This window comes from Borostomias antarcticus (assembly GCF_949987555.1).
Source record: "Borostomias antarcticus genome assembly, chromosome: 2".
Lineage (NCBI taxonomy): Eukaryota > Metazoa > Chordata > Actinopteri > Stomiiformes > Stomiidae > Borostomias > Borostomias antarcticus.
In genome coordinates, this window is record NC_140235.1 from 18,480,557 (window position 1) to 18,504,204 (window position 23,648).

A 23,648-nucleotide genomic window follows, 5' to 3' on the forward strand; every position below is an offset into this window, starting at 1 on the left:
CAGCTCCCAACATTTAGGTCTACTGATAATTTGAGACTAATCAAATGTGTGGACTGGACAGTGGACACTGCCCACACATTTGATTAATCAGTAGTCTCTCTCCAGACTTAATACTACACTGAATCGCTGCGCTCCACATACTACATAATAGAGTATGTGCCACTTCGCCGCCCAAGCTGGTATTCTGAGGGTGTATCGACAGTTCAATTTTGAAAGAATGACAGGTCACAGCAGCAAATGAGAGACGCTAACCCAGGTTAGATGGGCGGGGCATATCTATGGGTGGGAGCGCCTGATCGCAAAAGCCATTTCTGATTGGCGTCGCAGGGATTCCTGCGAAACCAATGAATTGCCAGGATTTGAGCACCAGATTTTTGCATCAAGTGTTCCAGACCCATAGAGGGATCTGCAGCATGCAGTAACGTAGTTAGCGTAACTTACGTAGTGTATCAGCGAAAGAACTTTCATGGGTTTGGCATTGAGACTAATTAGTCAATGGACCATACTTGGAATAAACGTTCCTCATATCTTATCAGCTGCAATAGGATACAACATCGCCATCGCGTGGACAAACTGCACATTGCCCAGAAGTATTCTAATTGGTTGCGTACTTTGTGTTGTCATTTCCGCGAATGTGACTTCCCCGGGAAGGCGAGTTAGCGCGCGGAATCCTCGGGTGTGTTGTGTTGATATCCCGGGACGGTGCGGAAGATTGCAACGGAATTATAACGATTAGACTAAACCATGGCTCCCGTGTCCAACCCAGAGAAGGACGCGGACACCATAGACGGCGGTGAGTGTTTGGTGGCAATTTGGAGGCAGTTTTGAGTTAGAAAATAATATCTCCACTTCAACAAAGACAGGACACTAGCCAGCTAGCACGCTAACGTCAAAGGGCTAGCTGCGTGCTAACTTGTGTAACTTGTTGCGAACTAGCTAGATACAGGGTCAGCTTGCTGTGCGTGTGTCCTGATAGACTTCTGTTACAGTTTCTTAATTCACGATTCGCAGGTTTGTTCTTTTAATTCCCAGCTAGTTTCCATGCAATATATTTGCAGTCTTCATTGTATTTCAACTTGACAGCTCTCGTGTCTTCCCCTCCTCGCCCCCCCTCCCTCCTCCCTCCCTCTCTCCCTCCCCCCCTCCCTCCCTCCTCCCTCCCCCCCTCCCTCCCTCCTCCCTCCCCCCCTCCCTCCCTCCTCCCTCCCTCTCTCCCTCCTCCCTCCTCCCTCCTCGCCCCCCCTCCCTCCCTCCTCCCTCTCTCCCTCCTCGCCCCCCCTCCCTCCCTCCTCCCTCTCTCCCTCCTCCCTCTCTCCTCCCTCTCTCTCAGGTGATGACTGTGGTCTGGCTGTGTCTCGTTCCCGACGGGAGAAGAAGGAGAAAGTGGGGAGAAAGTCAGCTCTGGAGCAGCTCAGGAAAGCTAAGAAGGGGGAGAAGGTTAAATATGAGGTGAGGGACTGTGCGTGCGTGCGTGGAGAGAGTGTGTGTGTAGACCCATATGATCTGCATTTAGATAACAAGAGTAATAAATGGTGTGTGTGTGTGTGTGTGTGTGTGTGTGTGTGTGTGTGTGTGTGTGTGTGTACACACTCATCTCATGCCCAACAGGTGGAGGACTTTGCCAGTGTTTATGAGGAGGTGGACGAGGAGCAGTACTCCCGGATGGTGCGAGACAGACAGGAGGATGACTGGATCATAGACGATGGTGAGTCACAAGTTCTTATGCCCACTTCACGCCAGGCAGTCTGAAAACAGAGGGGCTTTTAAGTGACTGGCCACTTCAGTTTGGTGGGAGTACCCCATAGGCCGAATCCGACAGACCTGGAAAGGCTGGACTCGTTTCTTCCAGCTAGCAAACAGTACCCCAATGCAGAATGAACTTTGTAGTTCCTTCCAGTAACCTAATGGCACTAAATGATTGTACTGGCAGAGTGAAATGTTGGTTGAGCGTGCTGGTCTCGAGTCTCTTTGTATATAAGATAAGTGTTTGATGTTGTCCAGTGTTGATGATTTTAGTGTACTTGATATTTGTATTATTCTTGATGTTTTTATTTTATTAATACACTTGCAGCATATTGTGTCCAAGACGGTTTTCCCCTCAGGGAAAATAAAAACGTCAATCAGAACACCTCTCCTGATATTAAATGTATTTACTAAGCATACAGGTCACAGGGGCAGCGCATGCACTTGGCATACAAATGGCCTAAATGGCTTGGCACCCATCTACCTCTCAGAACTGCTGGAACCCTATGCTCCTTCAAGGTCCCTCAGGTCCTCTGATCAGCTTCTCCTGGTTGTCCCCAAATCCAGGCTGAAGCTCAGGGGGGATCGGGCTTTCGCAGTGGCCGCCCCTAAGCTCTGGAACGAGCTACCCCTGCACGTTAGACAGGCCCCCACTCTGCAGGTGTTTAAATCACGCCTCAAAACTCACTTATATTCTTTGGCGTTTTCCTGACATGGCCTAAGAGACTTGTCCTTTTTCATGTGACATACTGCGTATGTTTTACTATGTGTTCTTTGTGTGTTATTGTTGTTTGACTTGTACAGCACTTTGGTCAACTTTGTTGTTTTTAAATGTGCTCTATAAATAAAATGGTATGGTATGGTAAGGTGGCCTAGCCGCTAGCACCCCCCCCCCCACTTTACACATCTCCCGACAATCGGAAATGTCCGCTAGCACCCCCTCGCTCAACAACTTGTCGGGGGTGCACTGTCATTAGTTTGCCTAGGGCGGCCAATCGCCTTCCACCGGGCCTGACGGGTCATCTAAATCATCTTTAATTGTAGTCTAGATCTCCCATTAAACCACATTACTCTCCACTGATGGTCTCTCTCTCTCTCGCTCTCTCTCTCTCTCTCTCTCTCTCTCTCCACCCTCTCTCTCTCTACCAACCAACCCATCTCAGACGGAACAGGCTATGTGGAGGATGGTAGAGAGATCTTTGACGAAGAGTTGGAGGATGACGTTGTGGAGAAAGGCAAAAAAGGTAGGAATCTCCACTAGACTTTGTTAGTGTGTGAATGCCTGTGTCTTTGTGTGTGCATGTCAGTATGCAGCTGTTTCTGTGTGTGTACACATCTGTCCACAACTGTGCGCGTGTGTGTAGGTAAAGCAGGTGCTAAAGGAGCAAACTGCCAGAAGAGTGTGAAGAAGACAGCTGTGGCCAAACCCAACAGCATCAAGAGTCTCTTCATGAACAGCAATGTGAAGAAACCAGCAGAGGTACCCGTGTGTATGTATGTGTGTGTGTGTGCGCACGCTTGCATGTGTGCGTGCGTTTCGTGTGTATGTGTGTGTGTCTCTGCCATGATCAGAGACACCGCATGTTTGGACCATGTGTGTGTTTGTGTTTCAGAAAAATAGAAGATCCGCACACTTCATCTCCTTTCTCATAAATGTATTCTAGTGACGTTTCGAGCCACTGCTCTTCTTCAGACATACATGTGTTTGTGTTTCCTGCAGAAGGACGTGGACCTGTCTAAAGACGACCTGCTAGGAGACATTCTGCAGGACCTGCACTCCGAGGTCAGTCTCTCCACCCCCCCCCCCGCAGACGCTTCAGTCCTCAATGAACATAATCTTAGTTTGTTGGTCTGTTACAATATGTAAATCCTCTCTCCCTATACCCCCCGCCCCCCCTCCCCTTTAAGAAGCCGTCACTTCTGACCCCCCCGCCAGTTGTCACTCTGAGGAAAAAGAAGTCGCTTGGATCTCCCATGAACCCTTTCTCCATCAAACCTCAGACCCCAAAGGTAATAACCCGCCGCCGCCACCACCACCGTTATGTATTACCTATCAGTACATACTCTTTTGCAACAACACTCTTTTGAAAAGCTGGTCTAGTTCCAATTTTACGTGTCACTTCCCTGATGACAGGTGTCGCCCTCGGGGTCAAAGGTCAAGATGTCTCGCCCAACCCCCTCTGACCTGACACCCAGGGTGCCCTCCCGCCCCCCTCCCTCGGCTCCCGCTGTCGCTGTGGAGAGGAAGAGAGTGATGGTGGAAGAGCCAGAGGAGGAGGGTAAGAACCAAACGCACACATCAGTTTTCTGTTTGTTATTCTCTCTTTCTCTGTCTCTCTGATATGAGTTTGTGACAGTGTGTATGTGCTTTTGTTTAGTGGATGATGGTCTGCAGTTTGACGAGGTGGACTTCGACGAGCCAATGGAGGTGGGGCATGAACAGGGAGAGGAGGAGCCAGCCAAAGAGGAGGCGGGGCCAGAACCCGAAGCTCAGGTTAAAGCTGAGCTCAAGGCGGAGCCCCAGGACCCTGTCCTACTGTGAGTGATGCGTGCCTGTGTGCTGCCCAGTGGAGGTCTATGCTTGACTGCATATGTTCAACATATGTCCATCTACTTGTGTCTACTGGTGAACAAGTCTGCCTAAGTGAGCCTGTTCAAATGATGGAAATGAATGAGAGTGTGTGAATGAAAGAAAGATGGAGAGAGACAGAAGAAGGAAAAGGGAGAGAGACACTTTTAACCTCCTCTCATCCCTCCCCAGGTCCTGGGGGGGGTCCTGGGGTCAAGAGGAGGAGGGCCAGGGGAGCGAGGCCCCTGCGGAGGTTCAGGTGGACCCCAGCAGCCTGCCCTTGGTTGAGGGACCGGACGGAGAGTTCATGTTCCGTTTCTATTGGCTGGATGCCTTCGAGGACCAGTACAGCCAACCAGGTGGGGTACTATGATCATACCAGTGTGACCAGTCATCCCAGTACAGACTTTTTACCACATACAGCCCTCCAGCTGTGGTCTACCTGTTTGGTGAAGTATGGTTGTGTTATGGTTATGTCATGGCTGTGGCCCAGGTGTGGTCTACCTGTTTGGTAAGGTGTGGATCGAGTCGGCCAAGGCCCATGTCAGCTGCTGTGTGGCTGTGAAGAACATAGAGAGGACCATGTACTTCCTGCCCCGCGAACATGTGAGTTTCCCGCTTCCTGTTACACGGCCATAGCCTATTCACTGTGATGAAGGACATGGCAGGATATGACGGGCTGTTGCATGGTTGTGTTGCGGTCGGCAGGACATGACGGGTTGTTGTGTGGTTGTGTTGCTGTTGGCAGAAGATGAACCCTAAGACTGGCGAGGTGTCCGACACCCCTGTAGGAATGATGGACGTCTACCAGGAGTTCAACGACCTCTCTGAGAAGTTCAAGATCATGAAGTTCAAGTCCAAGGTAGAGTTTATCTATATTCCTCTACCTGTGCTGTCAAGCGTGCTAGAGTTTCGGTCTTCTACATAAACATGGGAGTCTGTACACTTGTACTGTGAGACGAAAAACTAGATAAACTACCTAAAGCCTAATATATGCTTCTTGAAAAGTGTTGCTTGACAAAAAAATGTGTAGCTCGACATGTAGCATTTATGCTTCGGGCGACACTTCACGTCGTCTCTACGGCAACAATCAGCCACGCGCTTGTCATTTTATTGCACGTTTGTTGTCATTTTGAGAGAAGCAGCTTTCTACGATCGGCTTCCATCACATTCTAAGTCATCTTCTATATCCTCAAAATATGATAAATATTCAGCCATATTGCACACAATATTCCAGGCACCAACAAGCTGATCGTAGCATAGAGAATGTGAACCGCGAGTGTAGCCTACAGTCGGAGAATAGCCAGTCTGCGCAGTGCTCTGCGCATGCGTGCTGGAGCAAGAGGGGAAGCTTTATTTAGTTTCTAAAGACGTTTCTAAAGATCATATTACAGAGGCATGCGAAAACCACAACAAGCCCTCGCTCTATGGAAGCACAACTAGCGATTCATAAAAACAGATTGATGAAAACAACCGTTTCGCTGCAGAAAATAAATTTTTTAGAAGCTGCATTCTCGGTGCCCCGTCCGCCACCATTACATGGATATACTTGGCTTGCGCTGGATTTTAAATTTCTTCTACAGGCCTGCGAATTACACCAAAGTTATCTCGGTGCGTCAAACGTCTTATAATATACCGTAAATAAGGTCTAGGTTGTCGAAAAAGAGCCTTCTCCTTTAACTCCCTCCTGTGAGAGATGTGAGACGGATGTGAGACGGATGTGCTTGTGTGTGAATCTGTGTATGCTCTCCATCCCCCTCTACAGAAAGTGGAGAAGAACTACGCCTTTGAGTTACCTGATGTGCCCACGCAGTGCGAGTACCTGGAAGTCAGATATTCCGTGAGTGCAGACACATACGACACACTTCTCTCTTTCTCTCTCTCTTGCTCTCACTCACTCACTCACTCACTCACTCACTCACTCACTCACTAGCTCACTCACTCGCTCACGCGCTCTCTTGCACACTCGCTTGCACACTCTCTCTCACACACACACACACACACACACACACACACACACACACACACACATTTTAACAAGTATCTGTTTGGCCTGCAGGCTGAGTTTCCGACTCTGCCCTCCGACCTAAAGGGGGCGACGTTCTCCCATGTGTTTGGGACCAACACCTCCAGTCTGGAGCACTTCCTCCTCAGCAGGAAGATCAGGGGACCCTGCTGGCTGGACATCAAGACCCCACGTGAGTGGTGTTTAACACACACATATACACACACACACACACACACTCATACACACACACACACACACACAAACATGCACTGATCTGCATCATCCTCGGATTTGCACAGACATCAGTGCAGTCCCAGGACACACACACACACACACACACACACACACTGGTCCAGTCCCCCCAGTCTAATCTGTGGTCCGTCCTGTGTGTGTGTGTGTGTGTGTGTGTGTGTACAGAGCTGAGCAGCCAGCCGGTGAGCTGGTGTAAGGTGGAGGCGCTGGCTCTGAGGAGCGACCTGGTCAGCGTGGTCAAAGACCTGGCCACGCCCCCGCTCACCATCATGTCCATCAGCCTGAAGACCATCCAGAACCCCAAGACCCACCACAACGAGGTGGGTGCAGCCAACCTTAGCCAGTCCCACTGCTCCTTGTATATGGAGATTGAGCATCTATAGATTGAGTGCTGATGGGAGTCTTCAGCATCTATTACAAATTTTTTTTTCAATCTGCTTTGAGAGAAATCCTATCGGGAAAGCGTTGTCGTGAGTGACAGAGCATTTCCCCTGTCTTGTCTTTATTTCCTGTCCATCCCCAGATTGTGGCCCTGGCTGCTCTGGTCCACCATCAGTTCCACCTGGACAAGGCCCCTCCCCACCCCATCTACCAGACCCACTTCTGTGGTGAGTTTGACCCCAATCTCCAACAGAGAGAGAGGGGAAGATGAGAGGAACGGACAGAACGTAGCTAGCCTCCTAAGACCATCCTGATCTTGCAAGCTCACATTCTGTTTCTCTCGCAAATCAGTCTGGATACTCTTCATAGACAACCGTTTGTGTCAGATCAGAAAACGATCTTGCCAATCAGTGTTCTAAGAGGAAATTCAAACAGCAAGGCTGGGCCTTGGCTAGGTGTGACGATGGCGAGGACTGGTTGGGATGTAACGATATGATAAACGGCAATCAAATTATCACTTAAACAGTGTTTGATTTCTGTGCTTTGAAAAACTCACTGTAAATACTGTCCAGCATCAACCAAAGTTATCAACAGTCTCCAAGATGCATTATTTTAATGTTAATGCAAACAAAAAGTGCATAGTGCTGCAAATTTATTTGTGATTTTCAATATAAAACTTTGTGAAATGGTGATATGAAATTTTCATGCCGTTACATTTCTAAGTAAGTGATAGATGATGATAGACAGATATCGTTCATCCAATCACCTGCCACGTATTTTTCAAGTGCTTACCCTTTTCCAAACAGTTTTCAATGGAGAGTTCCCAGATGGTAATGCGAAGCAAACCATCTGGCTCGTCAGGTTAGACAGAACAGGGGAAGGGAGGAGAATATTACAATTGGAAAAAGATGAACTGGGGAGGAGGAGGAGAGAAAAGAGGAGTCTGATCGTTGAGAGTTTGTATATTTATCTTGTGTGTCTTGCGTTCTAGTGGTCAGCAAACCCATTGACTGCATCTTCCCCTACGACTTCAAAGATGCCGTCAAGAAAAAGGTGAGTGACTGGAGTTGGCATGTACCTAGGAGACATGTTTCCTGTCAAGTCTCCTCGACATCTTATGTACAAATAATCTTCAGGAATCAAGTGATCTGATCAGTCTCTGTGTGTTTCTGTGTGTGTGTGTGTGTGTGTGTGTGTGTTCGTGTGTGTGTTCGTGTGTGTGTTCGTTTGTGTGTGTTCGTGTGTGTGTGTGTGTTCGTTCGTGTTCTCTCCTGTGTCAGAATGGGAAGGTGGAGATTGCCGCCACTGAGAGGACTCTGCTGGGCTTCTTCCTGGCCAAGATGCACAAGATCGACCCTGACGTGTTGGTGGTGAGTAGTGTTGTCACGATACCAATATTTGACCTGCGATACTATACCAGCCAAAGTATCACGATACCAAGTAGTATCACGATACCGCAGCATTTACATTTTTCTCTCTTCTTTTTATGAACGTGCAATGTATTTACAGTACATTACAGTACAGTGTAATCACTTTATACGAGTGGTACATGAATAACATGCATTTAACGCATTACATTGTAACTCTACAGGTAAGTAAAAATATATTATGCATATTATGAATTATTAATATTCAATATTTAAAAAGCATATCTAACAACAACGACAGAATCAGCCATGTATACACACAAGTGTAGTATCACCAACCACCAGTAAAGGTCAGCAGAGGGCCACTGGGTTTTGATGGCAGTGACATCAACATGCTTTATCTAGCTTTCACTTTCGTTTAAGTCAAAACCAGATCAAACGACCAAATGTCAAGAGGTGGATATCATTGGATTATCATTGGATTCGTCTCAGCCTACATAATCTAGCTCACATTATTTTAAGGAGTTTGGAGTTGGAATGAGAGAACCATGGAGAGAACGACAAATTTCATTCAACAGCTGTGCATGACGACATGACAGCAGGTAGGCTAACGTTACTTCATTAGCTCATTAGCTAGCCAGCTGGCTAACATCGGCTGGCTAGCTAGCAACAGCAGCACACGCTTTAGCTAAGAGGTTTATTCATAAATTTTTGTAATATTAGCTAATGGCAAGAACACTTCTAGTTATAACAAATAAAGTCATACTAACCTCATTAGCTCGCTTGTATTCCAGTGCAAGGTCTGGATGACGAGATTGTAGATGCTTTATTAAGTTTGATGTGTTGCCTCATTTTGCCTGTACGGCATTGCTGCATCGCCTGCACAACAGACGGCCATCATCTATGGCGTTTCCTTGTTTATATGGTTTAAAACCAAAATACTTCCATATTAAACTTTTAGAGTTATATTTCTTCAATAATGTTACATTTGATGGTGCGGACTCGGAGCTAGAGAACGCTTCTGACATTAGGATAGCCTACTGAGAACAAAACTGGCTCGCGCCCAGGCATACAGATAACGTCAATAGCCTATGTATTGTGACTGCATGTGTGCGCGAGACAACACATTGGGAGCTGCACAACGGTGTCGCGAGCCAGTCTTCTCATTAGCAGAAACCAGTGAATTTGGGAACAGAGGTAACATTGTCCCCCTGCCGTGTTCAACGGTAGTACCGTATTCCACGGTAGTACCGTTGTATAGAGCTTATAGTATAGTTGGTACCGTGACGTTTTGGCACCGCGGTAGACCGTTGGTACCGGTATATCGTGCAACACTAGTGGTGAGTAGCAACCCCTGCGGCCTGCCTGGGATCCATCATAAGAGCAGAGTCAGAGTGTCTGTGATGAGGTCAGTCTTGAATACGCCATCCTTCCCTCCTCCTCCTCCTTCTCCTCAGAAACACCGGTCCGGCAAGCGTAGATCATACGGTAGCTAATAGCTGTGTACATTCATGGGGCCACTGTAGCTCAGGAGGTAGAGCGGGTTGTCCAATGATCGTAGGGTCGGCTGTTCGAATCCCGGCTCCTCCTGACGACATGTTGAAGTGTCCTTGGGCAAGACACTGAACCCCAAATGACTCCCACCTTGCATCCATTGGTGTGCGAATGTGTGTGTGAATGGGTGAATGTAAAGCGCTTTGGATAAAAGCACTATATAAGTTCAATCTATTTAACATTACCAATGACCATTTAGAGAAGCGTGTGGTTGGTTGGTTTCAGAGGAGGAGGGGAAGAAGGAAGGTCGCAATTCTGGAGAGTTCAAGCGCGGGGGCGGGCTTGTTCCTCTCACGTTGAAGTTGCAGCTAAACCGCCTCGTCTGCCGCTTCCTGTAGGGTCATGACATCTTTGGCTTTGACCTGGAAGTGCTGCTGCAGAGGATCTCCTCGTGCAAGGTCCCCCACTGGTCCAAGATGGGTCGGCTCCGCCGGGCCAACATGCCCAAATTAGGGGTGAGCAGGAACACCGCCGTACACATGCTTTTGTCATCCTTAATCACTGTTATTTAGTCTCCTGCCAAGCCTGCCTTCAGGCAGGTAGGCTCAGGGTTTGCAGTCATATCATAATGTTTCTTGTAGGCCTAAACAATATTAGCTTTATGATCCTTATATATCTGGAAGAAATTCTAGAGATTAATCCAGTTTTCTCCAAAATTGTCGTCCTTGCATCAGGGTCGCAGTGGCTTCGCAGAGAAGAGCGCCACCTGTGGCCGCCTAGTGTGTGATGTGGAGATCTCGGCGAAAGAGCTGATTCGCTGTAAGAGCTACCACCTGACTGAGCTGGCGGTGCAGGTGCTGAAGACGGAGAGAGCCACCATCTCTCCCGAGAACATAAAGAACCTCTACAGGTGTGTGTGTGCGTGTGTGTGGTTCCCTCAGTAATTGCCGTGAGCATCTGTATAGACAAAGCCGTTCTCTGTATTGAATCTCTAGCTCCACAGGTGTGGCATCCATGCTATCTGATGCTATTGGTAGTGTGTGCGTGTGTGTGCGCGTGCGTGCGGTTCCCTCAGTGACTCCCCTCACTTGCTGTACCTGTTGGAGCTGACCTGGACGGATGCTAAGCTGATCCTGCACATCATGTGTGAGCTCAACGTGCTGCCTCTGGCCCTGCAGATCACCAACATCGCTGGCAACGTCATGGTGAGACACACACACACACACACACACCTGAGGACCATTCATCCCTCCCCCTGTGAGCCACCTGACCCCTCTCTCTTCAGTCTCGTACTTTGATGGGAGGCCGTGCAGAGAGAAATGAGTTTTTGCTGCTCCATGCCTTCCATGAGAAGAACTACATCATTCCTGACAAACCCTCCTTCAAGAAGGCCCAACAAGACCTGGTACGGACACACACACACACACACACACACACACACACAGGCACACAAATGTAACCGAGTTGAATTGGTTAATCTCAGTCCTCGGTATAAATAAATACCGCCCACCCACACAATCGAATCGCTAGTTTTTCGGTGACTTTGCTGCTAGTGCTGTTTATGAGAGGTGCGCTGCGCGCGCACACTTACTCTCTCACTCTCCTACTGTCTCTCTCTCTCTCTCACACTCTCTCACTCTCTCTGCCAGGCGGAGGGAGAGGAGGATGTGGACGCTGGGAAAGGGAAGAGGAGGAAGAAGGCAGCCTACGCTGGTGGTCTGGTGCTGGATCCCAAAGTCGGTTAGTAGTTGTACCTGTGTGTGTGTGCGTGTCCGTGTGTGTGTGTGTGCGTGTGTTCCTAACTGTTCTCTTTTCCTTTTCAAGGTTTCTATGACAGGTTTGTGCTGCTGCTGGACTTCAACAGCCTGTACCCATCCATCATCCAGGAGTTCAACATCTGCTTCACCACCGTCACCAGAGAGGCCCAGGGCTCCCAGAAGAAGACCGAGGTCTGTGTGGGTGCATAGTGCTTGTGTGTGTGTGCTTGCCTGCATGCGTGTGTGTGCGGCAGATGCTACTGAGGCCTGTTCAGGTCGAGGTTATAATAGTTTAGCTTTTTTGATTCGTTTTTATTTTTATATCGTTTTAACTTTTTGTTTTCAATTTCAGTTTTTTTTTCTTCTGCGCTAGCCTCATGAGACCATCCTGATCTCGCAAGCTCACATTCTTTCACTCTGTGTGAGAAAACATCTGGTGCATGTCAGGTTACTTCTGCGCATGGGCACAGCAAAAAAAAAGAAGATTGATTTCATATCCACCTAGGCTTATGTATGAAATGAAAGACATTTTCTCTATAATTTTAGTATATTTTAGTTAGTTTTGTAAACACACAATACAGTTGTAGTTAGTTATCGTTTTTTTGTAAAATCTAGTTTTTATTTTTATTTCAGTTAACTAAAATGTTTTTTCACACCTAGTTTTCGTTTTTTTGTTAGTTTTCGTTAACTACTATAACCTTGGTTCAGGTCCACTTAAGATGCCTGCGTGTCACTAGCAGTCTATATTCCATTCCCATGTACAGTACCTGTAAATGTAGAAGTATGCTATTCAGCTCAGTGGCAATGCAGCTCAAACATTTGTAATCATTATATCATAATAACATTAAATACCAAAGAGGATTTTTATAACTAAGCAACAACACACGAGCGGGAGTGCTTTATGATGGTTGTTGGCACGGCTGTGCTACGGCATGGGCAAGCCGTCGCCCTGCACAGTCCTGCCAATGACCACAAAGCACGACCTTGAGTCTGTTAAGCCTAAATTATGCTTCTTGAAAAGTGTCGCTCGACAAATGTCGCTCCACAAAAAAATAAATGTCGCTCGACATGTAGCATTTATGCTTCGGGCGACACTTCACGTCGTCTCTATGGAAACAATCCACCGCGCGCTTGTCATTTTGTTGTGTGTTTGTTGTCATTCTGAGAGAAGTGGCTTTCTGGGTGAAAGAGTTTAATCTGAGGTAAAGAGGTTATTCAGAGAGCGGTTTTCATTGTGATTTGTTTTCATTCTGATCGGGAAAGATGGCTGTACCGTATGGGGATATCTCCTCACAAGCTCAGAGAGACGTTTTCTCTACTCCTTCCATGACAGCCAAACGTCAAAGGACAGCCAAAACTAAAACAAGGCTGCGGAACAACCATATCCATGGCAACGCACAAGCCTTTTATCCAGCTATCCAATCACACTTGAGCAACAATATGTGACGGAGTCAGCGACATTAGAAAAATCCGTTGGTGCACGACAGCCCTCGGCGACACTTTTTTTCACAAAAAAGTGTCGTCCATGACGTCAAAAATGTTGAGCGACAGTTTTAAAAGTGTCGCTCGACTAAGCATAAATTGGGCTTTACTGCTTTTGTACAACAGCTCTGCACTTTTTTGAAAATTATTGAAATTAGTCGTTTTCAATTTCGCTAAATTGCGTTGCTTTCAGCCTTCCGCAATCCTAAATAGTTCCACATTGTTTGCCGAAGACCTTTCCAGTTTTAGTGTGTATTGCAAGTTGAATAGGCATACATCCATGGTATCACGTACTGGTGATTTACCCGTTTCTACTATATTGTGGTTATTGGCACGGCTCCGAATGCCTATTGGCTAATCACAATCGGCTGTTGGAACTAGCTGTTGGATATAATGCTTATTTATTGATAAGGGAGGAACATTGGGGACAGCCTGTATGGTGGTCACCACAGCGTGATGATTTCACAGAACTTGGTGTGTACTTTCATTCTCTCTCCTCTCCTTCCACTCTGTCTGACCGAAGCTGAACACTGTCTTTCTCTCCGAGCCCATGCCCCCAAACAGACAGAACAGCCACACCAGCAGAGCTCCAGCAGCCTTCATTTTGAAACTACTCCTCTTCAGAAATTATGATAGTCTATGGCTCAGTCCCTTCTTCATATACAGACACAGAAGTACAGTGAGACACTGCGTGAGAACAGAACATATGTTTCTGGTGGAAAATGTTCAACTACAGCAAGTTTTCTGCTAAAGCAGAACACTGGGTGAGCTGTCCTCATAGATTTATATCAGACTGTGTCATTACTTAACCTGTTATTGGATTGAAGATCTCTTCATCCACAGGGTCTGAACATATTCTTCTACTCTTCTGAAACTCAACCAAACAAGCATATTTGATCCTTGATGTGAGTTATATTGTTGTTGTACTGTTTGAATTGTGGTCGGTGCGTGTGTGTACTAATCATCCCACAAAAAACACTCAACTACCAGAAATAACCCCAAAATACTCAGTTACCAAACATGAAACTGCAGGAGCGGATAAAATTCTAACAAATAAACAAACCAATACACGCCACTGAAAACATTACCTTTTGCCCTGCACTGTCGCTGGGGCAGAGGTAATGAACCAAAAATATTTATATTTCATCATCTCTCACTTCCAGTGTCTGCTAACCACAATGCTAATTTTCACTATGTTAAAGTCCATTGACTTCTGCTAAAAACATTAGCGACCTAAAAGTCCACTATTTTGGACATTTATTGGCCTACTGGGGGTTCTCATTGGCCAGGCCAGTACCATTATAGGCGAAACACTGCTTGACTTATATTGTTGATGTACTGATTGACCTATGGTCTGTATGAGTGTGTAAACCAGTGGCGATTGCTCCTATAAGCCAGGGTAAGCCTGGCTTACCCATACAAATCCAAATAAAACTTGATTTTTGCGCCGCCTTTCAGTGTAAATAGGCACGAAATTCAACTTTCAGACTGTTTTTGACTTAAATGCATCTTGTATTCTGCCATATCGCTTCATTTTCATCCGTGTTTAGCGTTTTGGTAGTGCTCCGTCACCCCCTACAGTCCTCATGAAAATACAGTCCACGTTACGGTCCGTTGACACCGGTCTTACTAGCTCGTCATTCGCTTAACATTGTAGGCCAGGTAAAAGGATTCTGGCTTACAGAAATCAAGACCAAATGAAAAATCAACCAATCAAATTAGCCCACACATACAAAACTGCGAACACTGGACCTCATTCCTGAACGCAGTTAAGAAGAAGTTAAGAAGAAATTTCTTCTTAACTCCACTTACGAATTTCCCGGGACAATTCTGGCATTCCTGAATGGTTTCTTATCTCGGATTTGTTATTATCCAAGAACAGGATTTAAGAACGCGGAAATGCAGTCGTAGGTAGGCTAGATTGGAGTGGGCCTGTTCGCAAGGGCTGAATTTATGAGAAATCCGAGGTGAATGCGTTCACATCAATTCTACAGACATCCTAGACTTGAATAATAATCATAATCATAAATACGAGGATATTTGTATCATTTCCAATTACGTTTCCAGGGCTGTACGTTAACTTTTTTAGCTCCTAGCACTGGTGCTACAGAGGTAAAAAATTTGTAGCACAGGCCAAAATCTTTTAGCACAGGCCAAAAGTTTGTAGCACAGGCCAAATTTTTTTTGCACAATTTTAAAATGTCCATTATCACCTCTAAAAACAATAAGTAATGCATTTCATCACTTATACACACTAGCAAAGGATATTTGGGGTAGTGAGTGACTTTGTGGTTGCCTCAAAGGGTGGGTGAAGGTTGAGAGAAGGTTGTGGGTTCGAATCCCGCTTGTCTCAGGTCCTTTCTGTGTGGAGTTGCATGTTCTCCCTGTGCTTGCGTGGGTTTCCTCCGGGTGCTCCGGTTTCCACCCAACACCAAAGACATGCATGTTAGGATATTCCTGTCAGTGTCCCTGACCAAAGGCACTTGCAAAAACATCTGGAGTTGGTCTGATTGTGAGGAGTTGCGACCCACAGCCATAACATTACATAGTAAAGCTAGTCTGTGGACAACTTAAACCATACGAATGCATACAAAGCACACCCAAACAACCTTGCGTTTTCAGAGAAAAACATTTATTTGCTCCCATTTAAGTGTATATATATCTTTTACATAAATGTGCAAAATGTACATAAAAACCATTAAACACATAAATTGCTTATGAAACTGTGTGAAACATGTCACAGCTCTACAGTGTCTCATGTCTCTGTGTGAGCTCTACAGTGTCTCATGTCTCTGTGTGAGCTCTACAGTGTCTCTGTGTGAGCTCTACAGTGTCTCTGTGTGAGCTCTACAGTGTCTATGTGTGAGCTCTACAGTGTCTCTGTGTGAGCTCTACAGTGTCTCATGTCTCTGTGTGAGCTCTACAGTGTCTCTGTGTGAGCTCTACAGTGTCTCTGTGTGAGCTCTACAGTGTCTCTGTGTGAGCTCTACAGTGTCTCTGTGTGAGCTCTACAGTGTCTCTGTGTGAGCTCTACAGTGTCTCTGTGTGAGCTCTACAGTGTCTCTGTGTGAGCTCTACAGTGTCTCTGTGTGAGCTCTACAGTGTCTCTGTGTGAGCTCTACAGTGTCTCTGTGTGAGCTCAACAGTGTCTCTGTGTGAGCTCTACAGTGTCTCTGTGTGAGCTCTACAGTGTCTCTGTGTGAGCTCTACAGTGTCTCTGTGTGAGCTCTACAGTGTCTCTGTGTGAGCTCTACAGTGTCTCTGTGTGAGCTCTACAGTGTCTCTGTGTGAGCTCTACAGTGTCTCTGTGTGAGCTCAGTGTCTCTGTGTGAGCTCTACAGTGTCTATGTGTGAGCTCTACAGTGTCTCTGTGTGAGCTCTACAGTGTCTATGTGTGAGCTCTACAGTATCTATGTGTGAGCTCTACAGTGTCTCTGTGTGAGCTCAGTGTCTCTGTGTGAGCTCTACAGTGTCTGAACCATCTCTCCACAACGAACATGGTTGTCATAGGATGGCGTGATATCTGCTCCATTCTTTTTGCATAGTGAAATTAAAGGCCTAAACTTTGTAAAAGGAAGTTCTTCTTTTGCGATGCAATAAGCAACATTCATCTTCATCTTTACTTCACGGAGAGCAGCCTCGTCTGCTCTGGTGAGCCCAGCATTGAGTAGTTTAGAGACAGTACCAGCCCGGTTCGGTTTTTGTTTAGCATTGAATGCATCTCTGGCCAAAAGATGACGGTGAGAAGTGTTGTGTTTGCTAACGTTATCTCGTTTAAAAATGTTATTGCCTACAACATAAGGACTGTTGTCGCTCTTTTTCGAAGTTTCCTTACAGTACGAACAAAACAATAGCCCTTTCGCTTCGTCGAAGATTAGCCAAGGGAAGTCTTTTTTCCACTCTGGGTTGTACTTGTATGTTTTCTCTTTAGTGGTAACGTCTTTTTCTGTTTCAGCTGGAACAGTTATGATGCTGGGTTCTTCTCTTCCATCCCTTTCTTCCTGGCGAGCTCGTTTGCCATCTTTCTCGAGCGGCAGAAAAAAGCGCTTCATCTTTGAGCCTAGCTCACCTGCTCAACTTAAAGCGTTCCTTAAGCGGAAGTTGTGAAATGGACCCACTGCATTGTGGGAAATGGTGTTTGGTGAACAGGCAATTCTATGGTGAGGGAAGGACAAAAGGACTACAACTGAAAAACAAATGGCAACAAAACAGCCGGTAGCACGTGTGCTAGTATGCAAAATAAGTCATAGCACTGCCCATTTTTCCACTAGCACGTGCGACATATATGTCGCACTGTACAGCCCTGGTTTCACATTCATGATTCTACAAGGCATTGCGGTGTCCTAAAATAAATAAAAGCACTACACAAACATTGCAATGGCAGTGAATTAATAAATAAGCACTAAACTCAGTCGCTATACTCAGACTCAGCACAACAGCACCTTATATTCCATAGTCGTCAGAATGGACACATCTACATTCTGTAAATACTGTAAATATATTTAAGTTATGGATATTCACATATCATATGGTCCTACATAATATAGATATAGGGCCTATCAAGATCCATAAGTAGGCTACTCATGCATTTAACTAAACTGTAGGCTACAATTCAATCTGCTCTCAGCACATCCCATCCCTTTCATGTAGGCTATATATTTTGCATATGTGACCGGCGCTGGTAATTTGGTCCTCGACTAGGCAAAGGTCATTTTTCAGTTTTTTACAGATTATGAAAGTGCAGATTGTAAGCTTTCAAATGAGGTCTCATACATTGAAATCTGAACATAGTTGAAGAAGATATGCTTATTTGAATGCTAGTATTGCCAAATCAACTTAGCTGAGAAATCCTCCTCCAAAGTTCTCCAACATTTTCACACCTCTGACTGCCAGGTAATGGGCGTGAACAATAGCCTGGTAACCCCACCCCCAGCCACTCCCCCACTGGACGATCTGTCATTATCTGTCAGAGTGGCTGTCAACTTGAGGTATTAACTGAGAGTGGCTGCCAAGTGGTGTGCTCTCTCACTGATGACCCCACACTCTTTGAGTCAGTATTAATCTTGTTCTCAACTGCATTCACAACACAATATAAGATGAAGTTCAAATGTAACGTTCTTTATTGTCACATACATGATATAAAGTACAAGCATAAGTAGTAAGTAAAAAAATAGTAGTAAAGTGTACAAAAAAAGGCAACAGTAAGTGTTAAAGTGTACAGTCAGTTGTCTGTTTTACAGACAAGGTGCATAGTGTTCATTGTGATCAAGTGTACAACAAAGTAATAACAGTCCCCAGCTCAATACTCAAGGTAATAACAGTACTCAGCTCAGTATTCAATATTCTGACAATGCAGTCTGTGCAAGTGTGGGCAAGTCTGTGCAAGAGAACAAGCAACGCCTCAGTATACAAACAGGAAAAGGCTGTGGCCTTTCTCCTGCAGTGCTGTCCGTCCTGATGATCTGCAGTGAATCTACAAGCGGACAGTCTTGTTCTGAGCTGCTGTGGAGTTTGGCGGGGGACATGTGACATCTCGTCCCTCATCAGAGCAGAACTCTCTGATCTTGTCAAAGAGATACGTCTGTCTGGCCATGTCCAGTCCGGGTGGGGCTTGCACAAGAAGACCTTCTCTGGGGGGCAGGACATCAGGCTTGCGCAGCAGCTGAAACTCGACTGCCGGTGCATCACGGTGTTCTCTGGCCACAACCATGCCAGGTCTCTCAGCATCAAAACTGCAATAGAATAGAAGGAAGAAAGTACATTAAACTATTGCCCACAGTACTGGCACTCCATATAGATAAAATAGTACCAGAATGTGTTGATTAAATACTAGCTAATGCATGATAATTACCTGAAGTGCTGGTAACTCGTAATCTGTGGGAGTGCCCGGAAGTAGGGTTTCAGGTGAAGCTTGTGCATGGTCCGCCAAGCACAGTACCACAGCACAAAATTGTTCTTGTTTTGTCCACGGCAGTTGTCACAATGTAGGTCCACGTGTGTTTCTCCAACTCCATAGTTGTTGAAGAAATGATGCACGTAGTTGATGACTGCATTGCTGCTTCGGCATCCCCTCACAGCAGACACCAAAAATGCCACATGTGCGCGGAGTCAAAAAGTACATGGGTCCTGGCTGAAGAGGGTCAGAAAGGAAGTGGACCTTGGACAAAGGAAAAAATAGGAAGAAAAGGAAAAGATGAGATGCATTGAAAATCAAAAACACCTGTAACCCTAACCCTACCACATCACACTCATCATAGGATGAACGTATTCTCACCTGTTGTGCAAAATCAAAGCTGTAGTGCATAGTGATCTTCTTGCTGGCTGGTATGGAGGGCCCAAGGGAGAGCTGCAAATCCTCACAGGCCTTGTTTTTGCTCATCCTGTAACCAAAACAAAAAACAAAGGTGTCAGACTACCATACCTCTCATGCTCTCTCATTCTGTTTCTCTCTATAAAATAGCTACCTATCTAGATATTAGCTGCCTCGCTGGCTAGTTTAGGAACAAAGGGCTAGCTCACTAGCTAGCCATGTCCCTGTGCTAGGCAGCTGGCTAGATATTAGCTGCCTTGCTGGCTAGTTTAGGAACAAAGGGATAGCTCACTAGCTATAGCCATGTCCCTGTGCTAGGTAGCTGGCTAGTTTAGGAACGAAGGGACAGCTCAGCTAACTAGCATGTTTGTTATGCACTTAGTCACTTGTTTAGAAAGGAGCTACTGCTAAACGACTAACGTTAATGTAATGTAAACAGCACAGATAGTATAAAGATCAGCTTACCCCAAAGCAAAGCAGAATGCTTGGCGGTGGTGTGAATCTGGTACGTCGTTCGACGCAACTCTGCGCTTGGTAGCAACTTGCTTTGTTGATACAGTCATCTCTGTATCACAGGTCATCAAGAATAAAACTCCGTGTACGAACGAGTCCTGCTCTGCTGGAGTTTTAGCTGCTCTTAAAACTCTTTCCATGTCCTGGATGCCATCCCCGTCTTCTCTTTAGCAAAAGCTGTAGCATCCATGGTTAAACTTGGGACTGAATGTAAACAAAGCCGGCGTGTTGGGGAAGGGTGGGGGGGGGCGGAGAACCCGGTAGCAATAGCCAATGAAACCAAATCGTGCTAATCGATCTGCCCGCCCCCAAACCCGACTCAAAATCAGCTAAAAACGAGCTTAGTTTGCAGACTAATTATACGTATTTTGTGAACCTAAAACTGTTGTCTGTTATAGTAAGTGGGTTCATCACAACTTCAACTTTGGTAATACAAAAAAAAATGAAAAATGAAAAAAACCTTTTTTTATTTATTTTGCCCCCTAGCGCATTTCGGGGTTTGCCGAGTTGCGGACCAAATCACCAGACGCTGTCACATATTGTATTAAAAGTCCATATATACTGTCTTGTTTTCTTTTGTTATTTTGTATTGGTTTGTTTCACCTTGCTTAAGCTTAGTGTGCACGTTATAAGAGCCAGCGGAGAAACATCTCACTGCTCATTTTACTGATGTTGCATGTGACGAATAAAACGTCGAATTTGCACGTGACCTTGAACATCATGCATGTCAATTGGGAACGTCTAAACTTTTTCCGCGCTGTCTGGGGATTTTGTGTGCACACAACCCATGGCTCTACATGGTTAAGGCTCTTACATGGTTTGGCCCCCCACTATCTGGCTGAACTGATTCAAGTTCGGGCGACATCTAAAACCCTGAGGTCCTCCTCCTAGACTCTTTTAACAGTCCCTAGATCGAGACTTAAAGAGGAGTGGAAATGATATAGGAAGTGAAGGCGACATAACAGATGTTTTATTAGTCATATACATGGTCCAATACTCAAAACTGCCAAATTAGCTATAAATGAGAAAACTGTGATACGAGTTTGTTGTTTTGTTACTAGGGCGCAGCCCTTTTGAACGTGACGTCACTGGTATGGTTATAGCTAGCTCCTGTACACTAGCCTACTGTAATGCTAGCTACTGTACACACTGACATGGCTTCGACTTCTGCTAAAAGATCTACGTGGGGAGTTTATTGTATTGCTCCAGGCTGTAGTAACGAGTTCTACAGAACTACATCAGCCGGTCTGGAGACACACTACCACCGATTGCCTTTGAAAAGGAAAGCTGTCCTGCAATGCTGGCTAGCAGCTCTGAAACGAGCTAGCCCGCCAACTGCGCCGGAATTCAGGGTCTGCAGCGATCATTTCTTGCCAACGGACTATGTGGAGAGCTACCAATTCGACAAGACAGGGAAAATTTAGAAAATAAGAACCAGACGACTGAAACCAGAGGCAACGCCAACTATTTTTGATTTTTCGGGCTACAGCGTAGGGACAACAGACAGACCAACCCAGAGCCAGGGCCAGTCGTGCGTGAGCCGCAGAGAAAGAGCGCTCAAACGCGCAAGTCAGGCAGAGGACAGACTGGTAGGTTTAGCAGTTGCAGCTTGCTGAAATAAACTGAATAGGGCCTACGAGTCACAAGCTAATCAAGCCTCAATCTTTTTTGAACCAAGATCTACTTTTCAAGTAGCCAGGCTGCCGAGATCTAACGTTAGGCTACCAGTCCAGTTTCAACATCGCAAATGCACACACAGCCAGACACGCACACCGTTTCCAGCCTGCATAGCAATTAAACTCGAAACACGTTCTTTCTCTTGGTCTCTTGGTCCAGTCTCTAGATAACCCTAATTAACAAGCCAGTCAGTGATTAGGCTATCTAGTGGCCCCCACTTTACAAGTTTCAATAATGGTCTTATATGGCCTACATTTCATGGATGGAAGCCGAATCGATCAACTAGGCTACCCATAACGTTAGGCTATAACTTGGACACCAAGGCTAATCGTTAATAACAACCACAATTAGGCTACTTCACAACAACGCCATGCCACACGAGGCACAACAGTTTATCACACATTTTCTCGAACAAGGTAGAGCTCTAGATAGCAAACATATGGTCTTACCTTAATTTCGAATAAATTAATCCAAAGTGTGAAAGTAATATTTTGGGGGATTTGCTTCTATACTTTTATCCGAGATTACCGAGTCCGAGTTATTCCCACAGTAAAAAAAAACAAACAATGGTTAATCCCACACGGTTTGCAGAAACTACAGACACGTAGACAGGGCGCGTGCGTTTAGGGCTGGCCTGTCTTTTTCCAGCGAAAAAATAAATATTTTGAATCATGAATAGCCTACTTACATAGTAATAACCCCTGCCCCCCCCCAACTACAACAAAATGTTTTTAAAATCTACAACATTGACATGTTTTTCCAAGATTTTTTTTTCAGACAACCGTCTTGACCCCTGTGACGTAAAGGTTTCAGGTGTCAAGTATGAGTCACTCATATTTCCAAGCAACCCCTCTCCCAATACACCACTGGCATCGTTAATTTATCCAGGTGTAATCTCAAACATCAAACCAGTTTACCTAGTCTAATGCATTGGGCTGTTCCAAGATAAAATGTGGGTTACACTTACAATACAGTAATCATAAAACAACATTATGAATAATTCGAAATTTCTTTAAAATATTCTATTTAATTCCATAAATATCAATCCTACCTTTTCTCACCAGGGAGGACCAAATGTAATTCTGGAGATTTACTGAATTTAATTGCAATGCATTGGCCCTGCACATTATGAACAACACAATCAACAAAGACAGACATCTCACAGTAAAGGCATAATTATACAAACGATATACATTATGAATTTACACATATTTACACATAATCAAGGATACTTAGGTACTGTAACTCATACAGGAGGTAGGATTAAGAGTGGGGGGACCACCAGGAGATGAGGATGTAGGCTAGGCTACATAGTACTTGATATAGGCTATGCTTATGCCCAGGAGAAAGTGTAGGCCCACATCATAATTATGACAGTATACAGTACAGGAATCAGCTGCATAATATTATGACAGTACACTAATGTTTATTGGTCTCCAAGAGGTTTACAGACTCTCTATCTCCACTATTCATAGGTCAAGCAGGCATGCGTGTCTCTGGTCAGCAGTGAGATGGACAGTGAGAGGACAGGGAGTGACAGGGACGAGGAACAGGAAGCGCTCAATGATGCCAGTGTGATTGTAAGTGTAAGGAACCAGACAGGCCCAGTAGAGAAGGACATTCACGAGGGCAGGAGAAAACAGTTCAGGACCGTAGGAACAGTAACTGATGACATAGCCAACAACACAATGATCACCAATGTCCATTCCTACTCTGCTGCTGTGGACCGCTTCAGCTACCCACACTGTACACCCGTCCCCAGAAGAACCTCATCACCACTGCACACTGAGGAAATGGCAGATGAACAACACTGCAGTGAGCAGGAAGAGTCAGAGTTTTCATTTGAGGAAAGTCCTAATGACAGAGACGAGGATTTTAATGTAACCTCTAGTGATGGTGTGAGTTCCAGCGATGTGGAGGAGGAGGAAACAAACTGGGCAGATGACAGAAAGAGTATAGTCTCTAACAAACAGCTACTAATGCTCTTTTCTATGTGTCACTGGGAGGGCTGTGGTAAATGCCTTGTGGAGCCACCTACACTGTCCAAGAGTGGATTTGGGGTCACTGTTAAAACGGAGTGTGTGGATGGCCACAA

The 23,648-nt window shown here is 45.6% G+C and overlaps 1 protein-coding gene across 1 annotated transcript in view; it reads left to right on the plus strand.

Annotated features, from left to right (window-relative positions):
* Positions 1-695: 695 nt before the first annotated feature.
* The window catches only part of pola1 (polymerase (DNA directed), alpha 1), a 114,596-nt gene continuing 91,643 nt past the window's right edge, over positions 696-23,648 (plus strand). Inside the window, exons 1-24 of the mRNA XM_084450827.1 lie at positions 696-793; positions 1,331-1,449; positions 1,609-1,705; positions 2,907-2,987; positions 3,108-3,223; positions 3,464-3,526; positions 3,652-3,753; positions 3,878-4,022; positions 4,122-4,281; positions 4,505-4,671; positions 4,806-4,918; positions 5,061-5,174; positions 6,078-6,152; positions 6,372-6,510; positions 6,738-6,892; positions 7,096-7,180; positions 7,945-8,006; positions 8,234-8,323; positions 10,213-10,329; positions 10,549-10,724; positions 10,890-11,019; positions 11,100-11,219; positions 11,464-11,554; positions 11,639-11,763. Of these exons, the coding sequence (XP_084306953.1) occupies positions 745-793; positions 1,331-1,449; positions 1,609-1,705; positions 2,907-2,987; positions 3,108-3,223; positions 3,464-3,526; positions 3,652-3,753; positions 3,878-4,022; positions 4,122-4,281; positions 4,505-4,671; positions 4,806-4,918; positions 5,061-5,174; positions 6,078-6,152; positions 6,372-6,510; positions 6,738-6,892; positions 7,096-7,180; positions 7,945-8,006; positions 8,234-8,323; positions 10,213-10,329; positions 10,549-10,724; positions 10,890-11,019; positions 11,100-11,219; positions 11,464-11,554; positions 11,639-11,763 (2,691 nt within the window). The 5' untranslated portion in view covers positions 696-744. The remainder of the gene's footprint in view (positions 794-1,330; positions 1,450-1,608; positions 1,706-2,906; positions 2,988-3,107; positions 3,224-3,463; positions 3,527-3,651; positions 3,754-3,877; positions 4,023-4,121; positions 4,282-4,504; positions 4,672-4,805; positions 4,919-5,060; positions 5,175-6,077; positions 6,153-6,371; positions 6,511-6,737; positions 6,893-7,095; positions 7,181-7,944; positions 8,007-8,233; positions 8,324-10,212; positions 10,330-10,548; positions 10,725-10,889; positions 11,020-11,099; positions 11,220-11,463; positions 11,555-11,638; positions 11,764-23,648) is intronic.